Genomic DNA, 14,168 nt, shown 5'->3' on the forward strand with positions numbered 1-14,168 from the left:
TGCGGTACATTAAATGAAGCGAAAGATAAGTTTTAATACTGACAAATTAAATTAAACTAAGTGGTATCTTACCTGCAGAGTTGACGCTGCTGACTCGCTAGTTTCAGTAAGGCCAGTGCTCCTGGGAATACTTGAAACGATGTAGCCACCACTCTTCGGTATAGGCTGTCTAACCACCACCTTTCCCTTCCTCGTCTCGGCTAAAAACAAGCTGTACCAGTACGCATCGTTGGACACCAGGGTGGAATCTGCTACAGTAGAGCTCCTCTGGCTAACGACGCTGTTCCTGCAGGGAGGGGTCGCCTTGGTGGCCTTCGGTTTCTGACACTTCAAAACGATGGTCACCAATATTGTCATCAACAGCAAAAATGACACAGAGCCTAAACCGATTAACAAATAGAGATTTAAGTCTGAAAAGATATCATACTCCAAAGGAATTTCAGACGTTTCAGAAAAGGCTTTAACGACATGCTCCACAGTAGATAATTTAATGGTAACTGTAGCAGAAAGAGACGGATCTCCATTGTCCTTGGCAATGACGACCAGCCGCTGATGACGGGGATCTCTGTAACTGAACATTCTCATTGTCCGAATTTCTCCGTTGTACTGGTCCAGGCTGAATAAAGTCGCGTCTGGGACTTGTAAAAACTGATATGTGACCCGGGAGTTCTGCACAGAGTCTGAGTCAATGGCGATAACTTTGGCTATCAGGTGCCCTTTGTCAGTGGATCTTGGGATCACTTCCTCAACCACAGATCCGTGCGCCCGCCATGGAGAGACTATGAGTGGGGTGTTGTCATTCTGATCCTGGATAATGATGTGGACTGTGACATTACTGCTGAGTGGAGGGACACCCGAATCTCTGGCTTCAACGTGGAAAAGGAACTCTTTCTCTCTCTCGAAATCAAAAGTCTTTAGTGCGTAAAGATCGCCGTTTTCAGGATTAATGGAAAAAAGCATCGACATTGAAGTGTTCACGATTTCCTTTTCTATGATGAAATAAACTAAATACTGGTTTTCATTATAATCTGGATCAAACGCAGTGACTGAACTCAACAGTGATCCAGGTGCATTGTTCTCCATCACTAGGATGGTGTAGAACGACTTTGGAAACTGTGGCGCGTTGTCATTAACATCAAGAAGTTCCAACGTGATGGTTTCATTGTCTGACAGAGGAGGCGTCCCTCTGTCCGTCACTGTTAAAATTATGTTATACTCCGGAACTGTCTCGCGGTCCAACGATTCTGAAACTACCAGTTCGAAATCTCGCTCTGACGATTTGTTCAGTATAAAGGGCAACTGCTCGCTAATAGCGAGGTCGACCTTCCCATTGCCCCCCGAGTCTCTGTCACTAATTCCAACGAGGGCTATTACTGTGCCTACAGGAACGGACTCCTTCACTTTGCTCCTAATGGATTTAACCGTGATCTCGGGGTAGTTATCATTAACATCATCCACATACACCATCACTGAGCACTGGCCGGACAGTGGATGATGTCCTTTGTCCTTTGCCTGAATATGCATCTCCAGGATTTTTATTTCCTCAAAATCAACCACGTCTTTAACTTTAATTTCTCCTGTATTCTGATTTAAGGAAAACATAGCCTGCGTTTTCTCAGACGTGTAAAGTGTGAAAGAATACACAATTTCTGCGTTTGAACCCTCGTCCAAATCTGTCGCATTTAATTTCAATACTAGTGATCCTATCGGGGAATTTTCCGTCATATTAACAGCATAAACCTGGTGATCAAACTGAGGGGCGTTGTCATTCGTATCCAAAACGCGCACAATGATGCTGGCGGTGCCGGATCGCGCAGGGACTCCGCCGTCCACAGCCGTGAGTATTAGATTATGTACAGTCTGCTGTTCTCGATCTAAAGCTTTTCGCAAAACCAAGTCAACATACTGAGTTCCGTCGCTTCCCCTCTGAATTTCGATATTGAAATGGTCGCTCTCACTCAAAGTGTAAGTCTTAATTGAATTCGTACCGACATCAGGATCTACGGCGTTATTTAAAGAGAATCTTTCTCCGGATAAAGCCGACTCTGATATGTCTAGGTGAATTGTTTCTCTTCGAAAACTAGGTGCATGGTCATTGATATCTAATATTTCTAATTCGATATTAAATATCCTTATCGGGTTTTTAATGGTCACTTCCATTTTAAGCAAACAAGAGGACGTCTTCATCGTACATAAGTATTCTCTGTCTATCTTCTCTAAAACATACAACTCTCCAGTTTCTTTGTTAACGGCAAAATACTGTTTATTATGCAAAATATCTAATTTTAGCTCACGTTCAACCAGAGTGCCAGCGCTAAGTCCTAAATCACCAGCTAAATTAGCAACAACGGACCCAACCTCCATTTCTTCTGGAACAGAGTAGCGAGTCACTGAGAAGGCGATTCTCCACGTCGCCGAGTATACAAAGAAAACCAGAACATACCTTGCTGCCTGCACAACACAATGTGTTCCCATCGTCGAATAAATTATCTTCTCCAATAGGAAAAGACAGATCAATTACTGTATCCAAAAAAGAAAGGGGCCGATATTATATTCGCAAACGAGTATTCAGGCCGTGATACAAGAATGAAGTCTTATTGTGAATTTAAAGAATCCGGCAGTTAGAAATGCTTCAGCAGAAACCGCGCCGCGCCTCTATCTTCAAAGAACTGTCATGGCTTCCCTTTGGACGCAGATAGTGGTTCATTTATGAAGAAACAGCGACACAGTGTCCAAAAAAAACCCAGTTAAAGATACAAAAGTGAGAGAAAAAAAAACCGTACTAATGAGTAACTCTAGATATTATGTGATTACAAAAACGAGCCATGTACGCTTTGAAATATTAATGACCAATTTAAGAACGGTGCGACTCTTGCAAATACAATTATTTAATCTAGGCCAAACAGTCTACTTCAAATGCTGTCTACATTCACTCCCAAACCCCATTGTCAAAATGCTTAATATACTCGCTTCTGTTGGCACAAATGTGTCGCAGTAGTTGTAGAAGAAATTATCGTTTGGCCACCTGGAAAGCCGAAATATCATTTAAGTTTACAAACGTAACACTTGTTTCTACAATATAGTTATGTCGAGCTTGAATGATCGAACTTGCATGGCATTCTACATGTCAGGAAAAAAAATAACCCATGTTTGTATTGCATACTGTACAATTGCATGGCCCAATCGGACAGGTTGCGTGCATTAGTCATAGAACCAGGACAATGGGAAATTTCTTATTTTGGAATAAGTTTTATCAGGTAAATACAGCTACGTTTATCCTCTAAGTGATTTTAAACAATAAAAGAGTAAATCAGCATTAATTATTCAACGACCTCATCCATTTACAACCACAGTTGTTGCTAAATTTATATGAATATTTTATTTTCTGTAGAGTAAACAAAGTGAAAGTATATTTTCTAATTAAAATAATTTTGAGGTAAGTGGTATCTTACCTGTAGAGTAGAAGCTGCTGATTCGCTCGTTTCTGTCAAGCCCGTGCTCCTGGGAATACTTGAAACGATGTAACCACCACTCTTCGGTATAGGCTGTCTAACAACCACCTTTCCCTTCCTCGTCTCCGCTAAAAACAAGCTGTACCAGTACGCATCGTTGGACACCAGGGTGGAATCTGCTACAGTAGAGCTCCTCTGGCTAACGACGCTGTTTCTGCAGGGAGGGGTCGCCTTGGTGGACTTCGGTTTCTGGCACTTCAGAACGATGGTCACCAATATTGTCATCAACAGCAAAAATGACACAGAGCCCAAGCCAATCAATAGATACAGGTTTAAGTCTGAAAAGATATCATATTCCAAAGGAACTTCTGACGTTTCAGAAAAGGCTTTAACAACGTGCTCCACCGTTGATAATTTAATGGTAACTGTAGCAGAAAGTGCCGGATCTCCATTGTCCTTGGCAATGACCACCAGCCGCTGATGACGGGGATCTCTGTAACTGAACATTCTCATCGTCCGGATTTCTCCGTTGTACTGGTCCAGGCTGAATAACGTAGCGTCAGGGACCTGTAGAAACTGGTATGTGAGCCGGGAGTTCTGCACAGAGTCTGAGTCAATGGCGATCACTTTGGCTATCAAGTGCCCTTTGTCTGTGGATCTTGGGATCACTTCTTCAACCACAGAACCGTGAGCCCGCCATGGAGAGACTATGAGTGGGGTGTTGTCATTCTGATCCTGGATAATGATGTGGACTGTGACATTACTGCTGAGTGGAGGGACACCCGAATCTCTGGCTTCAATGTGGAAAAGGAACTCTTTCTCTCTCTCGAAATCAAAAGTCTTCAGTGCGTAAAGATCGCCATTTTCAGGATTAATGGAAAACAACATCGACATTGAAGTGTTCACGATTTCCTTTTCTATGATGAAATAAACTAAATACTGGTTTTCATTATAATCTGGATCAAACGCAGTGACTGAACTCAAAAGTGATCCAGGTGCATTGTTCTCCATCACAAGGATGGTGTAGAACGACTTTGGAAACTGTGGTGCGTTGTCATTAACATCCAGAAGTTCCAACGTGATGGTTTCATTGTCTGACAGAGGAGGCGTCCCTCTGTCCGTCACTGTTAAAATTATGTTATACTCCGGAACTGTCTCGCGGTCCAACGATTCTGAAACAACCAGTTCAAAATCTCGCTCTGACGATCTGTTCAATATAAAGGGAAACTGCTCGCTAATAGCGAGGTCGACCTTCCCATTGTCCCCCGAGTCTCTGTCACTAATTCCAACGAGGGCTATTACTGTGCCTACAGGAACGGACTCCTTCACTTTGCTCCTAATGGATTTAACAGTGATCTCGGGGTAGTTATCATTCACATCATCCACATACACCATCACTGAGCACTGTCCGGACAGTGGATTATGTCCTTTGTCCTTTGCCTGAATATGCATCTCCAGGATTTTTATTTCTTCAAAATCAACCACGTCTTTCACCTTAATTTCTCCTGTATTCTGATTTAAGGAAAACATGTCCTGCGTTTTCTCAGACGTGTAAAGTGTAAAAGAATATACGATCTCTGCGTTTGAACCCTCGTCTAAATCAGTCGCATTTAATTTCAATACTAGTGTTCCTATCGGGGAATTTTCCGTCATATTAACAGAATAAACCTGATGATCAAACTGAGGGGCGTTGTCATTCGTATCCAAAACGCGCACAATGATGCTGGCGGTGCCGGATCGCGCTGGGGCTCCGCCGTCTACAGCCGTGAGTATTAGATTATGTACAGTCTGCTGTTCTCGATCTAAGGCTTTGCGCAAAACCAAGTCAACATACTGAGTTCCGTCGCTTCCCCTCTGAATTTCAATATTAAAATGGTCGCTTTCACTCAGTGTGTATGTTTTAATTGAATTAGTACCGACATCTGGATCCACGGCGTTATTTAAGGAGAATCTTTCTCCGGATAAAGCCGATTCTGATATATCAAGATGCATTGTTTCTCTTCTAAAACTAGGCGCATGGTCATTAATATCTAAAATTTCTAATTCAATATTGAATATTCGTATTGGGTTTTTGATGGACACTTCCATTTTAAGCAAACAAGACGAAGTCTTTATGGTACATAGGTATTCCCTGTCTATTTTCTCTAAAACATACAGCTCTCCCGTTTCTTTGTTAACACTCAAATATTTTTTACCATGCAGAATATCTAATTTTAGCTCACGTTCAACTAGACTGCCAGCGCTAAGTCCTAAATCACCAGCTAAATTAGCGACCACGGATCCCTCCTCCATTTCTTCAGGGATGGAGTAGCGCGTCACTGACAAGGCGATTCTCCATGTCGCAGAGAATACAAAGGAAACCAGAACATACCTTACTGCCTGCGCAAAACAGTGGGTTGCCATTGTGGAATAAAAATATATCCTCAAAAAGGCTGAATCAAATGAGTTATGGTATCCGTAAACGGAAGAGGTACATCTTTATACTAGCAAATGAATATTCAGTCCGTGATACAACAGTAAAGTTCTATTGTGTGTTTAAAGGATCCCACAGACAGAAGTGTTGCAGCAGAAACCGCGGTGCGCCTCTACCCACAAATATCTGTCATGGCTTCCTCTTAGATGCAGACATTGGTTCATTTATGAGGAAACAGCGACACTATATGTTTTAAAAAACGCATTTAAAGGTACAAATGTGAAAAAACCAGTCCTAATGAGTAACCCTAGACATTATGTAATTCCAAAAACGAGCTATGTATGCTTTAACATACGCATGGCCAATCTGTCATGAATGGCGCGACTCTATCAAATACAATTACTTAATCTAGGCCAAAAGGACTACTTAAAATGCTGTTTACATTCACTCTGCAACCTCATTGACAAAATTCTTAATATGCTCGTTTCTGTTGGCACAAATGTTTCATAATAGCTGTAGAATAAATAATTGTTAGGCAACCTGAATAGCTTAAATATCATATGATTTTACAAATGAAATGTTTGTTTATACAATTAATTTATGCAGAACTCCAATGATCGAACATACATTGTACTATACATATCAGGAAAAACAAATTAACCCATATTTGTAGGCCAATTGCATGCTATACAATTATCTAAAAGTATAAAAAACTGTAGATACACCTGTGTCGGTGAAATACTTCTAATGTCGAAATGGATTGCTTATTTGACCTCATTAAGTTAAATAGCCTAACACTATGAACTCCATACATACAAGACTGAAAATAAAATCTGCTTTATATTAAGGAAATGAGCCTATTACGAGATAATTATATCAAAAAAATAGACGCAATGCCAAATCTGACAAGTTGCGTGCATTAGTCATAGAACCAGGACACAGCAAAATTTCTTATTTTGGAATAAGTTTTACCAGGTAAATACAGCTACGTTTTTCCTCTAAGAGATTTTAAACAATAAAACAGTAAATCAGGATTAATTATTCAACGACCTCATCCATTTACAATCACAGTTGGTATACTTATGAATATTTTATTTTCTGCACAGTAAACAACGTGAAAGTACATTTTCTGATTAAAATAATTTTAAGGTAAGGGGTATCTTACCTGTAGAGTAGAAGCAGCTGATTCGCTCGTTTCTGTCAAGCCCGTGCTCCTGGGAATACTGGAAACTATGTAACCACCGCTCTTCGGTATAGGCTGTCTAACAACCACCTTTCCCTTCCTCGTCTCGGCTAAAAACAAGCTGTACCAGTACGCATCGTTGGACACCAGGGTGGAATCTGCTACAGTAGAGCTCCTCTGGCTAACGACGCTGTTCCTGCAGGGAGGGGTCGCCTTGGTGGGCTTCGGTTTCTGACACTTCAAAACGATGGTCACCAATATTGTCATCAACAGCAAAAATGACACAGAGCCCAAGCCAATCAATAGATACAGGTTTAAGTCTGAAAATATATCATATTCCAAAGGAACTTCTGACGTTTCAGAAAAGGCTTTAACAACGTGCTCCACCGTTGATAATTTAATGGTAACTGTAGCAGAAAGTGCCGGATCTCCATTGTCCTTGGCAATGACCACCAGCCGCTGATGACGGGGATCTCTGTAACTGAACATTCTCATTGTCCGGATTTCTCCGTTGTACTGGTCCAGGCTGAATAAAGTAGCGTCGGGGACCTGTAGAAATTGGTACGTGACCCGGGCGTTTTGCACAGAGTCTGAGTCAATGGCGATCACTTTGGCTATCAGGTGTCCTTTGTCGGTGGATCTTGGGATCACTTCCTCAACCACAGATCCGTGCGCCCGCCATGGAGAGACTATGAGTGGGGTGTTGTCATTCTGATCCAGAAGAATGATGTGGACAGTGACATTACTGCTGAGTGGAGGATTACCTGAGTCTCTGGCTTCAATGTGGAAAAGAAACTCTTTCTCTCTTTCATAATCAAAAGTTTTCAGTGCGTAAAGATCGCCGTTCTCTGGATTAATAGAAAACAGCATCGATATTGAAGTGTTCACGATTTCCTTTTCTATGATAAAATAAACTAAATACTGGTTTTCATTATAATCTGGATCAAACGCAGTGACTGAACTCAACAGTGATCCAGGTGCATTGTTCTCCATCACTAGGATGGTGTAGAACGACTTTGGGAATTGTGGCGCGTTGTCATTAACATCAAGAAGTTCCAACGTGATGGTTTCATTATCTGACAAAGAAGGTGTCCCTCTGTCCGTCACTGTTAAAATTATGTTATACCCCGGAACTGTCTCGCGGTCCAACGATTCTGAAACTACCAGTTCGAAATCTCTCTCTGATGACTTATTCAGCACAAAGGGCAACTGTTCGCTAATAGAGAGGTCAACCTTCCCATTGTCCCCAGAGTCTCTGTCACTTACTCCAACGAGGGCTATTACTGTGCCTACAGGAACAGTTTCCTTCACAGCGTTCCTAAGGGATTTAACAGTGATCTCGGGGTAGTTATCATTCACATCTTCCACATACACCATCACCGTACACTGTCCGGACAGTGGATTATGTCCTTTGTCCTTGGCCTGAATGTGCATCTCCAGGATTTTTATTTCCTCAAAGTCAATCACGTCTTTCACTTTAATTTCTCCTGTATTCTGATTTAAGGAAAACATGTCCTGCGTTTTCTCAGACGTATAAAACGTAAAAGAATACGATATATCTGCGTTTGAACCCTCATCCAAGTCTGTCGCATTTAATGTTAAAATTAGTGTTCCCATCGGCGAATTTTCCGTAATATTAACCGAGTAAAGCAGGTTGTCAAACTGAGGGGCGTTGTCATTCGTATCCAACACGCTCACGATGATGCTGGCTGTGCCGGACCGCGCCGGGACTCCACCGTCAACGGCTGTGAGTATTAGGTTATGTACAGGTTGTTGTTCTCTGTCCAAAGCCTTTTTCAAAACCAGGTCAACATATTTAGTCCCATCGCTTCCTGTTTGAGTTTCAATACTGAAATGCTCGCTGTCACTAAGGGCGTATGCATTTACTGTATTTGAGCCAACATCTGGGTCCACAGCATTCGCTAAAGTGAATCTCTCGCCTGGAGATGCAGATTCAGAAACATCAAGTTCAATCTTATCCCTGCGAAAACGGGGCGCGTGGTCATTTATATCTGTAATTTCTAACTCGATGTTAAACATCCGCAATGGCTTTTCAAATATAACGTCAAGTTTAAGAAAACACGTTGTCGCAGTCCTCGTTGGACACAGATATTCCCTGTCTATCTTCTCTAAAATGTACAGCTCTCCCGTCTTTTTGTTTATCTCCAGATATTTCTTATTGTGGATTATGTCCAGCTTGACCTCGCGTGTGGCCAGAACACTGACATCCAGACCCAAATCAGCGGCCAAATTCGCAACTACGGACCCCTCCTTCATTTCTTCGGGGATAGAGTAGCGAGTCATGGACAGAACAAAGCCCCAGCGCACACAGAATAAAAGGAAAACCGAGACGTACCTTTTCATTAGTTGCTCCATAATAATGCAACTGTAAGTGGAAGGGGAATATTTTTAAAAGCCTAATTTAATCGCAGAATAAATTAAGACACTTCTGGCGTATATTCGAAAGACTCAGAAGTCAAAGAATACACCGATATAATGAATAAATGACGCATGTAGAGACAGAGCTTCTCCCACAGAACCCAGGGAGCACATTTAACACAACAGAACTGTCATGGCGCCTTCCATTTAGACCCAGACCTGAGCGATTTATAAGGGAACAGCGACACGGTGTGTAGAAAAAGAACTGTAATGGTCACATCTGAGTTTCAAACGGACAATAGGCTACTTCTACGCGTTGCATTAACGTTCTGCCCCAACTTTTTAAATTCCTGAAATGGATGGTCAGTAGGTAATCAGTTATTGCGTACAATGGCTGACAACAAATAATATTATATAACGAATATTATTTCTGAGTACTGTATAAGGCTGGTTTTATTATAACTTATATGCTGCTGAGTTCAATAGATGCGGGACTGACAGTCAACGTTATTTTTGTTCATTATTTTGGATCATTTTGCCATATTTGGCTCCAAGGCATGCATAAAAAAACGCATGAAAGGCAGCACTATATGCTGATACAAATACAACATACTGACCCTAAATATATCTTCAATTGACTGCTGTACGCGACGTTTTATAATGTTTTGTGCTTTATATGATTTCAGCACCATCGAGACGAACAGCGCCAAGTGATTTCAGGACTGCCTGTGGAACGCAACACCTGACCAACAAAAGGAGTTGGTGGTGAAAGGACCCCAAGTTCCCCTTCTTAAAACAAGTTGATCAGTAACAGGCTATCACAGATAGTATTACACTTGCATGTGAATTCTGGCAGTATTGAAAATACACATTTGTATTTTATACATGTATGTGTATGCTTTTTTGTAGGCTATACTAATTAATTGTGGCGACAAAACATGTCGCCAGTAGCAGTTTTAGTATTTGTAAATCTCAACAGTGTATCAGAAAATCAATGTAAGAAATACAAGTTTGTCCAATAACCAACACATCTATACATCTAACATTTCCTAAAATATTTATGTGTACCAAACTGTGGACATTCAAATGATGCCAAGTTAGAATTGTTTCACCAAGAAATTTCTCAAAAACCAAACAAGCATTATTCCAAAGCACAGCTAACCATGTTTTCTAACATTCGATGCTCGATACTCGATAGCAGTTGATGCTCAATACTGATTTTACTGTCTGAACATGTGACAGGCAGCAGGTCTAAATTAAGATATACACTGATGCAGACCATCTACTGTAAACATATCTAGTGTGGTAACATTACAGGAGATGCACAGTAAATTGCCCAGTGTTAATTCAACCAGATAACATTTTATCCCACTTTGGAATGTGGAACCAAATGTTATTTATTTAAGAGTTTAATTAACAATAGACAATTTGCTGTGTAACTAACTGCCCATGGGTGGGGAAGAGTAAACCCAGCAGATAGCTAGCTAGTTGAATATGAGTATTTATCATGTTAGTAGAAAGCTAGGTAGTGCAGCGATGTTAATGAAGCACCAGCTAGCTAGTTAACCAGGAAGTTAAGTAGTCAGAAAACAAGGTTAATGATAACATACAAGTAGTTTAATTTTTAGTAAACTGCTAGAGACTAGCAAAAAAAGCCAACTGGCCGTTTTCGTGAAATAGTACATAGCTAGGTACCTTGCCTGCTGCATGGATGAATCAGACTTCGCTTTTTAACTGGCTACACCAAATTGTTTTGGGTTTTGTTCAGTATAAATTGATTTTATGGCCTACCCTGTACTCATGCTACCAAACTGAGCCACAAAACAATATGATGTAGGGTTTATATGTGAAGCAAGCAAGCCAGCCACAGAAAAGTAAAACTTCACAGATCAAGGTTTTCTGAACCCATTCTATTAAGTAAAATAGCATCACATGCACATCCTTACACGTAAAATAAATATTCTCTTTCCTGTATGTTCTGCAGTTGCCTTCTATGAACATATTTTAATCAGAACCAATGTTGTTGTTCGATATCGATGAGGAAAATTAACAACTGTGGGACTGAAGAATTTCTGGTTATGTACTCAGCAAGAAAGTGATGGAAAAGAAGTAGAGTTTGAAGAAAGGAAGACTGTCTACCTCTTCTATATCCTCCTGACAGAGTTGTGGCCAAGAAGACCGGGACTTCTCTGCCGTCTACTGGTGTCTCATCATGAACAAGTCTGATTCTGACACCAGAACATCTTATTAGACTAGACTGTGCCCTAAAAAAATTCTCAAGACAGACTTAATATGCAAAGACAAAAGCTATGTTTGCATACAAGCTGTATAATAAATGTTTCAAGCTGAAAAAAAAAGATTACCTTTGCCATTTCTTTGATGAGGGCTTCAATGCCATGGTCTCAGAAAACAACAATTTCTGAAAAGTACAAATATAAGAAGGTTGTGTAGGTTAAATGCTTTAAAAATACTTTTCAACAAAACAATTTGGTAACTGTGTTGTGACCCAGTGGGGTCCAGTTTCATCCCTGTCATGACATGTGTCAGGACATATACTGCCAAAGACGTGGAATGATACTGCTGAAGATGCCCCAGCATGGGTGACATAGCGCCTCCATTTCCAACACAATTCCACGAACAACTCAGAGTAACAACAGAGTAAGAAACCAATTTGGAGCACTGATTTCATTGAGTTTGAGTTCAGTCCATCTTTGGTGTCAGTTTATTAGTAGCCATCTGGTTTAGGTAACTACTGGGCTAACACACTTTCAAATGTGCATACAGATATAGTAGTGCACGAACATACAAACCAGAGTAGAGGCCTCTGTTTAGTAGTTTTGAAGTGAGCACAGCTCTTTTGAACTGTTGTTAGAAGCCTGTTGTTGTGCAAAGATATTACTGAGGGTGCTTTGTTGATTCACGGGCAAAGTATCATCATTGGCACAACGTTTTTGTAATAAATGATCTGCAGTCAGCAGAAAATCACATTTGAGGTTATTTGCAATGCAAGATGGCAACGCACTTAATTCACTTTACTCAGTAATACCAGACAGCTGACTAAAGCTAGGCTAATGGTAAACTTGCTGTCTAGCCATCTAGGTATTATCAACACACCTAAACTTGCGAAAAGAACCAGTCTGACCAGCCAGCTTGAAGCTAGGCAGCAACTGCTTAGCTATATAACATTAGCTACCGTTACTTACTTGTTAGCTGCCCGACTAGTCGCATTGGGTATAGCAGTTGCTTCAAAAAGATTACTGCAATGGTGAAGGCAGGTGTAACGAGCCCTGTAAACTTTCGTTACGGAAAACAGAATTCTTCGCCCGCTCAGTGCTCAAAATAGCGTGTTACAGTGATTACGTCTTTTTGTAGGCCAACTCCGGGGTTACTTCCGCCATGGGTTCCCTCGGAAAATATCCCATTCATTTTTGCCATAGACATTTCGTTTTTTGTCGAAAATAAGGTCTGTGGTTAACGCATTTCAAACAGAGTTTCACGTCTTGCCCTACGAGATAAATTACTCCCATTAATATCTCAACGGTGAATTTAGAAGCCGCTATGTGTTTTAAAAAAGTAGGCTGCTAACAAGTTGAAACGACAACGGTTGTCACGTGCAGGCGGGATAGAACTTGAGTTGCCGTTGCCAGACAGCGGCCATTGTTGTAGTTTCAATATAGCAACTTGTTAGCAACTTACTTTTTAAAAGCACATAACAGCTTCGAAATCCACAGTGGTGATATTACTGGGTGTAATTTATCTCGTAGAAGAAAGCGTGGAGCTCTCTTAGGCTTATGTTCACCATAGACCTTATTTTAACCGCTTATTTTCACCCGCTCCTCCAGAATCCTCAGATGTAGGCCTACTTGACCCTGCTTCTTGGACCATTTGCCGTTTTCAGACACCAGACTGCAGCTGGAGAACACCTTCTATTATTGCACTGCACATACACAGCATCACACGCACCCCAGCTATGATTTCCGTACAGCACCAGAAAATACTCAGAGACACTATTCTGCCCTGCACTCATCACTGAATACCCTAAGCCAGGCATGTCAAACATACGGCCCGCGGGCCGGACCCGGCCCGTTGGATGATTTAATCCGGCCCGGCATAAATTTCTGAGTATGTCAAAAAAAGAAGCGAGTCTCTAGCTTATTTCTATCAAAAGTTATGATTTTTTAAAATAAATACAAACCAAATGCTCCCTCCGGCCGCGGGAGGGCAGTAAATGTGTAAAAGAGCTCACGTCCAGCATGCGGCATTGACACGAGTTAGTACTAAAAATAAACCGGCAATCTTGCTTCACAATTCACCACTACTAAACAAGTTATCGGTCAACACACCCTTCCCAAAATGGCACTGTCAAAAAAAAGAAAAGTGGACACGGAGTGCTTCTTTGAGCTACGAGGGGAAATTAGACAGTTCATGGAGAAGAAGGGACGCCCAGTAAAGGAACTTAAATGCAAGGAATGGGTGCAGGATCTTGCGTTTATGGTTGATATTACACAACACTTGAATACACTTAACACTACATTGCAGGGCCGTAACAGAGTTGTCACTCAATATTACGACAGCATAAGTGCGTTCAAGATGAAACTGTCACTGTGGGAGACGCAGCTATCCAACGGTGACACCGCGCATTTCTCTTGTCTCACAGCTGTGCGTCCGGAGGCACCAGACCGTCCCGATAATGATTTGGAAAAATATAAAGACAACATAACAGATTTGCTGCGAGAGTTTG

At 41.3% G+C, this 14,168-nt stretch overlaps 1 protein-coding gene across 9 annotated transcripts in view; it reads right to left on the bottom strand.

Moving 5' to 3' along the window:
- LOC135250075 (protocadherin alpha-C2-like) overlaps positions 1-13,050 on the bottom strand; it is a 42,260-nt gene extending 29,210 nt beyond the window's left edge. For 2 of the 9 annotated variants that reach the window (XM_064325985.1, XM_064325991.1), the window contains exon 1: positions 3,453-6,147. In XM_064325985.1, coding sequence (XP_064182055.1) covers positions 3,453-5,855 — 2,403 coding nt within the window. In that variant the 5' untranslated portion in view covers positions 5,856-6,147. The other 7 variants (XM_064325986.1, XM_064325989.1, XR_010328856.1 and 4 more) reach the window with 6 other exon arrangements.
- Positions 13,051-14,168: the final 1,118 nt, after the last annotated feature.

Source organism: Anguilla rostrata, chromosome 3 (genome assembly GCF_018555375.3).
Source record: "Anguilla rostrata isolate EN2019 chromosome 3, ASM1855537v3, whole genome shotgun sequence".
Taxonomy (NCBI): Eukaryota; Metazoa; Chordata; class Actinopteri; order Anguilliformes; family Anguillidae; genus Anguilla; species Anguilla rostrata.